The sequence below is a fragment of the Papaver somniferum genome, chromosome 6, assembly GCF_003573695.1.
Source record: "Papaver somniferum cultivar HN1 chromosome 6, ASM357369v1, whole genome shotgun sequence".
NCBI lineage: Eukaryota > Viridiplantae > Streptophyta > Magnoliopsida > Ranunculales > Papaveraceae > Papaver > Papaver somniferum.
In genome coordinates this window covers 22,502,046-22,513,334 of record NC_039363.1, presented here as the reverse complement: position 1 = coordinate 22,513,334, position 11,289 = coordinate 22,502,046, and the positions used below count along the sequence as shown (strand labels likewise).

General features: G+C 39.8%; 1 protein-coding gene across 1 annotated transcript; it reads left to right on the top strand.

Annotated features, from left to right (window-relative positions):
* The first annotated feature begins 7,819 nt into the window (after positions 1 to 7,819).
* LOC113290645 lies at positions 7,820 to 8,557 on the top strand. Its single transcript, XM_026540226.1, has one exon. The coding sequence runs from the start codon at positions 7,820 to 7,822 to the stop codon at positions 8,555 to 8,557; it is 738 nt and encodes a 245-aa protein (XP_026396011.1).
* The last annotated feature ends 2,732 nt before the right edge of the window (positions 8,558 to 11,289 follow it).

Sequence of the window (11,289 nt, the reverse complement as noted above, 5' to 3'; positions counted from 1 at the left end):
AAAGCAGAGGAACATACTCAAACATACAGAAGCAGGGTCTCCAGAGCGTACGAAAAATCTGTAAAACCACGAGTTTTCAAAGTGGGAGATCTAGTTTTGAAGACTGCCAAACACATTCAGCAAGACGTGTCCGTACCAAAATTCTCTCCAAAATGGGAAGGTCCCTATGTGATCACCAAGGCTTACAACACTGGCTACTACAAGATTATTAAAGTGGATGGAGGAAAATTAGAAGCATTCATCAATGGAAAATGGCTCAAGGCATACTACGCTTGATCATTGTTCCGCCTCCCAATGTCTCATGGTTCGTCAACACAGGCATTTTCCATACTTTACACATCTAAGTTATCAGTTTCTTCAAAAAATATTAATGTAAAATTCAATTCAACTACCAAAACCAATGCAATTCATTTCCTAAGGTTCAAAATCAAGAAAGAGGAAGACGATCAAACATCATGGTGCCTACTTAAAATAATAAGTACAGCTCAGAAAAGGCCATCCAACAACTTGTAGTTCCCTGAAAGCAGCATTTTCAGTCTCTCCTGATACCTTTCAGTCCTACTCTTCAAATTTTGGATCGCATGTTCCACCTTCTCAGATTCTGTAGCCAGAGCCTTTTCCTCTTCCAAGATATCTTTCGTAGCAGGAACGACATTGGCGATGATACCAGCTCGATCAACTTTGATAATATCAAGACGCTGCCGCAACCAGCCCACGTTGAACTCCATGGATTCACAGGTAGATATCATATCTTCCCACTTTCCAATAGCTGATTCAGCAACATCATGAATGGACGCGCCTTCCATCTCGGCAATCATGGGTAGGAGACAGTTCACTATGGTAACTAAAGCAGACGAGCAGTGCCGCACCACGTTCCTAGTTGCGATATGGCCGTACCTTCTCCATATTTTTGCATACAGAGACATGAACTCCTTCCTCACTAGAAAACCGCCGACAACCAGGTAACTATAATACAAGCATTTCATGTGAACATCGAAGCGCAAGCCCGCATTGGGGTACTCATAGGAAGAGATACCCAAATCAGCTTCTTCAGGTCAGCAACATGCGAGTTTGAGCTTAAAGGAGGAGGAGTGGTTAAATCGTCATCGTCAACCACTGTTACACATATTCCACCAGGATACCTATGCAAAAAAAAGGAGAAGATCCCGTCACCTACCGGCCATGACAGACAAATACATATTCACTAGTGGAAAATATACCGGTATGATCTTATTGACTCGAAGGATTCATACAGGGGAATCATCACAAGGCTCTGGGATTCGGCCGCTCTAAAGAAAAGGACGATCAGACGTCAAAGAAAAGAAGAATTAATACTTCAAAATCAGAAAATATTTAGAAACATATCTTGGATACAAGCCGCTTGCCTTTAGCCGAAGAATCTGCCCGAGTCGAAGAAGATGATCCACTTCTATCTGACATGATGAAAGCAAGAGTTTCAGCAATAAAATCTTTATCTCGGCATGATAAGGGACAGTCCCTGTATATATACATGACAGAAACCCTAAAAAGAGACTAGAAAGCTGTAACAAGATTCATCCGATAAGCAAGGATTCAACACCAACTAAGTCATGGTTCTTGTTGAAACCCTAATTAAGAACCAGGAAGGGACCGTTGGATGGTCAAACAAGGAATGCGTTCAAACCAACTCCAAGTCCTAGTCAGCATGACTGGGGATGCGAGGTCGTTGATCCAAATTCAAGTAGCGGCCACTTCCCTGTTGCAATGATGGGATATCAACACAGAATACCAGCTGCCGCAAGAGAATACACGTACGGATGAGTGAATAATAAAGAGGAAGGACAAACCCCTTTTATATGCACGACGTTTTTGGAGTCCAAGTGTAAAAGGGTTTCTTTTGTAGCATGCACGGAAGAGGACAGCTACCTGTGAGTGCCAGCATGGCCGGATTAATAGTGCATCAATACTTATACTTATTACAAGAGTCGATCAAGTGTTTCCTGGTAATCCTTCCATTCCTTGTCTTTCCAATTTGTTCTTCTCTGTCATCATCTGTTGCTTACCCCGCAACAATATCACTGTTACGTGCTAAGCAGTGGACTTAATGCTGCTGATGGATTTTAGTTCAGGGCTAAAATTGTAAAACCCTTATTTAATGTGATGTCACTCTGCAAGGGGTAAAGCCATTTAAGAAGTGATGAGTGCAAAAAACATCTTCACTCGTTTGAAGCAATTCAATATGAATATATTCACTCAGAATGCAGCGACAATCCCAAATATTCTGTAAAATTAATTCGATGTTTTGTTAGCATTATCAATTAATGCATGATTTTCCTAGTATTTTCCGTGCTATGTTCTCAGCCGAACTCTCATCATTGACATGACATGACGATTAAGTGTTCACTCTCAGCAGAGTTGCACGAATCTCCCGACGTGCCAGTATTGAGATTTGCATGAAAATACCCACACAGGCTACATCACTCTATGACAAAGAGAATCTCGTATCGACGCGCTTTTTATTAAAGACAGCTCGATCGAACATGATTAATTTCCTTGAAGGAAATCTAGACTGTCCATATCAGTCTCAGGAAAGATCACGACCACACAATTTGGTCGCGCAATTAAACAAGCCTAGCCAAACCCTGGCAAGGATAGGAAACCATCATGATGACCCTCGGCGGGCCCACTAATGCCCCGACCGATCGCACCTCACCCATACGCCTCCTTGCACTGTTAAACGCCAACCCTAAGTAGGGTGGTCACGCTGTTTGGGAAGAAGATCAAACGAGCTAAACCGTTCAAAACGGTCTTAGAAGCATCAGGAACGTCCAACTTTGCCAGCTTGGTTGAACGGCTTCAATCCTCCTACGAACAATTAAGGAAGTGCCAGCATGATCATCGACGGGACCACTAGTGCCCTAGTCGATCGACTTGCATGCGGCAAGCCTATAGAGTGCTCAATAGCTCACCCAAACTTGAGCAGGCACGTTGTATTCAAAACACTAAATTTGGGTTGCGGCAGTTTACAACTGTCGCAAATCGATCATGTTCGTCCAACTTTGCCAGCCTTGTTGGACGACAGAGATCTTCCCTGGAATGATCAAAGAGGCGCTAGCATGCACATTTGCGGCCCAACTCCTCCCTTGGTCGATCGACCTATCCATGGCAAAACCAGATCATACCAAATGGTTTGCCCAAAGTAGCTTAAACGCGCTGCTTTGAAAAACCTAAAAATACGTTTGCGGCAACATACTACTGTCGCAAATCGATCACAACCTTCCATCTTCGCCATCCGAATCGAGTGGCTTAGATCTAATTCTAGATGGCCCATGAGATATTAGCGCACTCACCAAAAACTCGTCTTTGCATGAGGTCGATCGACCTGCTCATTGGGTAGGCAAAGGTCTTCTCGTGCTACTGTATGGGTAAAATTCTCGGGTTTACCACTGGAGTTTTGGATTGAAAAAACTCTTTTAACCATGGGAAAAACATTGGGTAATCCTATTTTAGTTGACAAAAGAACGTTAGCGGATGAGTATGGACACTTTGCATCCATTCTGATTGATGTTGATTTTGAAGAACTGGTTACTGATGGTATTCATGTTGCTGTTGGAGGTTTGGAATTTTGGAAACCTTTTGAGATTCTTAAAAGGAAAAAATTTTGTTCTAAGTGCTGTATTGTTGGACACTCAAATTCGGAATGTCGCAAGAAGCCTAAGACTTCAGCTAAGAATACTGACAATTCTCATCAGCTTTCTACAGTTCCCGCTGCAACTGATCAACATAATAACACTGGTAAGGAATTGCAGGAAGTTCGAAAAAGGAGGAAAGGGAAAAATTCTCCCATTATTCCTGTGGTCCCTGAAATTACAGTCAATTCTGGGGATGGTCCGGCAAATCCCTCAGATGTCAATGAAGTTGTGAGAATAACAGACGCTGTTGAGCTGGAACAACAGTTACAAGATAACTTAGAAAAATCCGAAGCTGCATTGCGTTTGGCTTCTGTTGTGTTTGAGAAAAACAAGCAAGCCATTCTATCGCACTCAGTTTTAGTAAGTAAGGCGAGGTCGATGAGTACTTCTGCTCTGAACGCTAAGTCAGGTGGTAATGTCGAATTGGCAAGAACTAGAATTCAGAAATCCTGATAGGATTTCTGTTACATCTTTGTCTACACCCTTGTGTGATGCTCTTGAAGAAAGATCGGAATATATCTCTCATAATAAGTTTAATATCCTTGGTGAATGTAGTAACAAGGGAACCTTGGTGCTGGGTAAAGTTGATGAAACTGCCAAACAAGCTAAGCACAATCAAATAATAGCGCTACAGGCAAGAATTGCTACTTTGAAGGATGCGGATTCTGTATCTGACTCTGAAGACAACTCTGAGTTGGGTATTCGTGCTAGAAGGGGTACTTCACCAGGTATCAATTTCTCCTCACATCCTGATAAAACAACTAAGACATACAAACATCTAAACCCTAACGTTTAATTATGCGGGTTTTATTTTGGAATATTAATGGTGTTGCTTGTGAGGTAGCACAGTCTAAGTTAAGAGAGTTAATAAGGGACTTCAAACCTGAAGTGTTTTGTCTTGCTGAGACGAAAGTGGAAAGTTCAGATAATTTTGGTAGAAGATTAATAACAGAAGGTTACTCCCCAGATATTATTGATAATTCATCTTGTTCTAGTATTGCGAATCTCTGGATTTGCTACACGAATGGGCTGAATGTTTCAGTTGTAAATACAAGTAAGCAAGCTATTACAGTTGCGGTGGAGGGTGTGCATATTTCATTTGTCAATGCTAGTTATGTACAAGTGACAAGACGTAGACTTTGGCAGCAGTTGGATATGCAAGATACAATTACCCCTTGGCTGGTCATGGGGGACTTTAATTATATTTTGCATTTGTGTGAGAAGAAAGGTGGGCGTGAAACTAGATCCTCTATCATTAATGAATTTAGTGACTGGATGGATGATAGCAATCTCTTTGAAGCGGATTCTTTGGGGCAACAAGTTCACTTGGACTAATGGACAATCTGGTACTCACATAATTATAAGTAAACTGGATCGTGATATCATTAATGCTGCTTGGTTAACTAAGTTTGAGAATTGGAGGTGTAAAGATCTTCCGAGGGAAGTTTCCGACCATTCTAATATCTTAGGTTATCCTTTTGTTGTTCCCAGACCACAACGAGCTCCTTTCAGAGTTCAAAAGATGTGGTTCTTGCATCAAGATTTTCTTGGCATGGTTAGTCAGAGTTGGAATGAGCCTGTTCGTGGGTCTTCGGATTTCATATTTCCTTATAAGCTGAAGAGACTGGAGGTTGCAATGAAGGGTTGGAATCTCAAGGTTTTTCGTAATATCCACTATCGTTTGAAGCAGGACCAGCTGCGTTTTGAGACTGCAACTCGTATTTCAGATGAGGACCCCAGTGATACTGATAAACTAAACTCAATGAAAGCAGTTATGGATGTGTTGAGTGAGACTCGTTTACAACAGGTTACTATGCTTAAGAAAAAATCACGTAATCAATGGTTGGTGGAGGGCTCAAGTAACACCAGTTTTTTCCACAACTCAACTCGCATTAGGAGAAGCAATAATACCATTTCTGATCTAGTTGATTTAAATGGTTGTTGTATTACTGATTATGACCAGTTACAGATCCATGTAGTTCAGTACTACGAGGAAAAATTTAATGGGCAGGAGGAAGATAGTGAGGGTGATTTGTTTGATTTTGAACATGATTTCATTTCTGCTGAGGAAAGTATAGCCATGGATAATATTCCTACCCCGGATGAGATTAGGCAAGTTGTTTTTGATCTTGGAGCTGATAGTGCGCCAAGCCCCGATGGTTTCTCCGGGTGTTTCTATCGCCATTGTTGGGATATTATTCAAGAAGACTTAATCAAGGCCATTATGCATTGTTGGAACACAGGTCATATTCCGAATGGTGTTAACTCTTCTTTAATCATTTTGCTTGCTAAGGTACGAGGCGCTAATACTCTTCGTACTTTTAGACCTATAGGTCTTAGTAATTTTTTCTTCAAAATTTTCACTAAGATATTAGCTACTAGACTTGGTAGTGTTCTAGACAAGCTTGTGTCGGAAGAGCAGGTCGCCTTTATGAGAGGTCGCAATATTCATGAAAATATTAGCTTGGCCTCGGATATGGTAAATGAGTTGCACATTAAGCGCAAATATGGTAATATTGGTCTAAAGATAGACATTTATCAATCTTTTGACACTGTGAGTTGGTCTTTTGTGCTAGAAGTTTTCTGTAATTATGGCTTTTCTGAGAAGTGGTGTGCTTGGGTTCTTAATATCTTGCAATCGGCTAGAATCTCTATTCTTTTGAATGGAAGTCTGGAGGGTTATTTCAAAATTAATAGGGGTTTGCGTCAAGGTGATCCTCTTTCTCCCTTGATTTTTTTCTTGATTGAAGACGTTCTTAGCATAAATATTACGAAGCTTTTTCGTGATAAGAAGATGTCTCTTATGGTTACAAGAGGTGGTGTTTCTCCTACTCATCTTTTCTTTGCTGATGACATTATGATTTTTTGTAAAGGTAATTTAAAAAGTCTACATAATATTGTGGATTTATTGGAAAAATACCAGCATGCCTCGGGTCAGACTGTTTGTCGTCAAAAGAGTAAGATTTGTTATGGTGGTGATTCTGCGAGTACGTGTACTTATCTTGCAAATTTTTTGGGGATGAATGTTGCTACTTTTCCGTATGGTGGGGGTCCAAATTATGCCAGGTACAGTTCGTTATCGTCATATTTGCAATTTCATTGAGAAGATTAAGAATCAGCTTGCTGGCTGGAAGGGGAGACTCTTATCTTTTCATGATCGTATTGTTCTTGTTAAATCTGTCATTGCCATTTATTCTCTTCATAATATGGCTATTTATAAATATCCGCGGAGATTCATTTTGCAATGTGATAGGGCGATTCGGAATTTCATTTGGTCAGGGGACTCACATATTAATCGAGCTGTGGTGGTGGCTTATGACAAAATTTGTTGCCCTTTTGATGAGGAGGGTCTTGGTTTAGTTCGTATGGCCACAATGAATATTGCACTTCTTATGGAACTGTGGTGGAAGATTCGTAACTCCAATAAGAAGTGGGATAATTTTCTGAGGGCTAAATACTTTGGTCGTAATGGTCGTATTTAGCTTACGGGTATTAAATCTTCCATTCTTCCTGGTGTGCGTAGTGTGTATAATATTGTTGAGAAGAATACTAAGGTTTTGCTGGGATATGGTAGAAATACTTCTCTTTAATATGACATTTGGTATGCAGATTTTAGTATTGCTGAAACCTTAAATGATCACACTCTTGATACCACAGTTCGTGTTAGTGATGTTTTGGTAGAAGGTTAATGGGTTATTCCTGATGCGCATCTTCAGCGTATGCTTGATGCTGGATTGGATATACTTAATGTACCACGGCCAAATGGTGGGGAGGATATCAGAGTTTGGATGTCGGAAGATTCAGGTGAATTTAGTGTCAATTCTGCCACTGAACTAGTTCGCCAGAAATACCCCAAGATGGAGGGCGCTGCGCTTATTTGGAGGAAGGAAATTCATCCGGTGGTTGCTGCTCAGAACTGGAAGTTTATGCATGGTGTTTGTGCAACTTTTGGCCTCATAAAAAGTAGATTCAAAATCCAAATAGATAGTCGATGTAGCCTCTGCGGAATAGCTGAGGAGTCTCTTGATCATGTGTTGTTCCAATGCACATTTGCATCTCGTGCTTGGAATTGTCTATGTGACATTTTTGGTTTGAATTCTAACAACAATCTTTTGGTTTCTTTTAAGTAAGCAAAGGGGAAAAGTCCTATGATTCAAGACCTGTGGTTGCTAGCAAATTGTTTGCTAAAATCTGAGCTATGGGCGTTGAGGAACAAGGCCGTTTTTGAGCAAAAGAAGCCAAATTGGAGCATGTTCTACAGGCGTGTTTTGAAATTGATTCAAGACTATTCTGTGAAACTTAAGAGAAATATGAAATTCTGCGTGGAGGAAATGAGAATTATGGATTATTTCCGTGTTTTGCACAGGCGTATAAAACTTCATCAGCCGGTGGAATGCTATTGGGTTCCTCCAAATGAAGATGAAATTATTTTATGTTGTGACGGTGCGGCAAGGGGAAACTCAGGTGTAGAAGGGGAGGGAGTTGTGGCGAGAGATGCTTCTTGTAATGTTTTCGGAGCTATGTCTATTGGCCTAGGAGTAACCACTAATTTTTTGGAAGAACTCTACGGCATTATTACTGGGCTAGAATGGGCAATTAGATGGGGAGTTAGAAGAGTTTTTATTCGTTTTGATTCTTCCAGTGTTATTGAAGCATTTAGAAACTCTAATTTACCTTGGTTTTCAAGACAAAGGTGGTTAGATATTAATAGAAATTATGAATCTATCAGGTTTATTCATACTTACAGGGAAGCAAATTTTGCAGCGGATTCTATGGATAAGAAGGGTTGTTATCTTGCGAGTGGTGTTGGTTTACACTATGACGCGAGGCCTCATTTTATGAATTCAGTTGAATATCCAAACGTTGTTTATTATAGATTCAAATAGTTTTCAAGTTTTTGGGGTCGTTGTGACCTCTTTTCTTGTAAACTATTCTTTGTAAATTTGTTATCTATTAATACAATTTTTTTTTGACTTATCAAAGATCGACCTTCTCAAACCAACACGCAGCGCCTCGAATCACTCGGTCAAAAGAGGGTTGGATGATCGACCTCTAAACCCTAAAATTGCGTCAACGGCATTGAACAACTGCCGCAAATCGATCACGGCCATCCAAATTCGCCATCCTAGTTGGACGGTGTAGATCTATTTTTAGAAAACCAAAAAAGTAGCATTACTACCATCGGCCATCACTCCTTCATAGGGAGTGACCGACAAGGAGGTAGTTTTCCCATAGGGCACTCGAACGATCACCCAAAAGAGGTCGATCACGCTACTCTTTTAAGACACTCAATCCGTGACTGATTCGATCGAGCTCAAAAACAACGATGCATCATGCACATCGATTATTTTGAGCTGCTTGCTTAAAAGCGATGCTTCACATGCATCGAATACATACGATATTTTATCGGCTTCAAAAATAACTTAGTTATTTAACCTAATAACGCCATGTGTTATTCTTTGCGGCATGTCCCACGACTTTACCCACCTACTCGAGACAATCAAACATGTCACAAACTGGGGGATACTTACTGGGGTATTGGTCTGGTGGTTTACGGCGTGTGGCGTGCAACGCGCCCATTATGAGAACGTGTCAGGAAAAGATGGACGGTTAACGACGATGAGAGTAGTGGACGAAGATGTGACCACGTGATGATTACCACAATTACACGTCCCCACTACTCCACTACTTAACTTCCTTCACTTGTACGAGATCAGGGTTGCGCTCAAATGACTTGTATAAATAGGTTCTCAACCTATTTCGACAACGGGAACACAAGTGTGATCAACACAAGTAACTAGAAACCATTTTCTGATACACAAGTCGTAAACAATCACACCTTCATAATTCAAATCTTTGATCTCAAACACCTTCTCTGCTTCCCTCCCTAAGATCAACCCTTCTCCTTCACTTAGTGACCGAATTGAATCTGGAATGACCATTTCTTGTTTAGGCCAGAGTCTTACATATTGATTTCTCGAACCTAAAAGCATTCCCATGCAGTGCATTTGTTTAGGGTTTGAACCCGTTTCTCATCAACACACCAAAAATTACCAAAAGTAACAGAATTAGTTTTTACCCCAAAACAACACTACACCACACAAACACAGTTTCCCAATGTCTATGAGAATAAGACTGGTAGATCTAAGTCTGGAAGGTGGAGGCTTATCTTAGTAAATCCTATAGAACCAATCTCTAGAGGTCCTAGACTTAGTTATAAAAAGGCTCCATTTAATGGACTCTCAAGAAGGACTGTAAGAAATTCCTACGAAGTTGAAAACAATCAAAGAGATATAAGAAATACAAAAATCAGACTGTCTGGTGGTATTCCCAAATCATCTTTCAACACTCATGGTGAGATTATATCTCATCCTACTACTAAATTTAGGTATTCTCATCCTTGTGTCTAACTTGAGAGTTACAAGGATTCCTGTTTATGAGATTCTCAAGTCTTAGGTCAATTACCATCTGACCTATAAATCTGATGTATGTTTTACAGGTTGAGATTTCTGTTTTATTCTCTCTGTATCTAATGTATCTCTTTTGCTCTATCTATTCTGGTTAGATATTGAGTCATGTTTGAAGGAGACATATTGAAAAACTGTATGTATTTACTCTTGGGTCCTTCCTAATCTGTTGGCATCCGTTTCGGGCTCACGAACGTCCAAGTCTTCTATAGGAAACTCTAGGGTTTTCACCTAAAAGTGTCTCTATCTTGATTGAAACACACATATATACTTCTTGTATGTGTTCATCCTCTTTCCAGAAAATTATTTTTATGGGAACCTCTGTTGAGCCTCAAGAAGAAGTTAACACTGTGATGGAAGAAGACTTCAAAGGATGTGATTGAGCTCAAGATTTAATCCTGAAAAAGATGCTTGAAAGAAAGGAGTATAACTCTTGGATAGGAGAATCTGTCAAGGATTTAATTCTCGTTCAAAATGAGGTGAAGAACGAGCTTGCTAACCTTCAATTGCAGATAAACCAGCTCATTGATGGACAAGCAAAGATTCTTGATAATCATAACATCCTGATCAGGAACCATAAGAAAGTCATCCTTGATTGCGTCAAAGCCAGGCACCTTGCAAGCATCATTGACCGAAAAACTAATGTTCTAACTCATGAACATGGTATTTCCACGGTTAAGAAAATCAAGGATATAAGTGATACTTTTTATGATGGATCATTTCAGAGGTATGAAATCATCAAGGAAAATTGATTTTCTTTTTTTTTTTTCTAGTGAAACTTCTTAAGATAATTTTATTCTTGTTTTTGTTTAAGAAGGATAACTAGGGTTTGGAATAGCCATTATTGTGAGTACACATAGCAATGTCTAACGTTTTCATCTTCATGTTTTTATATTTATTTTTTTAAATTTTAAAGTTGGTTTGGAAGATGATTTTTGCAGTATTGATCTTTATGGTTTTATATATTGCAATATGTTATGGGATATGTGTGTTTGCGTCCGTGAACTATTATTGTCCCATACAATGTCAAAAGTTATCTCATTTATATGACGATGTGCATGTATTGATAAAAGTTCGATGAACTTTTGACAAACAAAAATTAAGCCTATATTATCAATTCTTTGATGGAAGATAGGTTAAAATCTATTGTT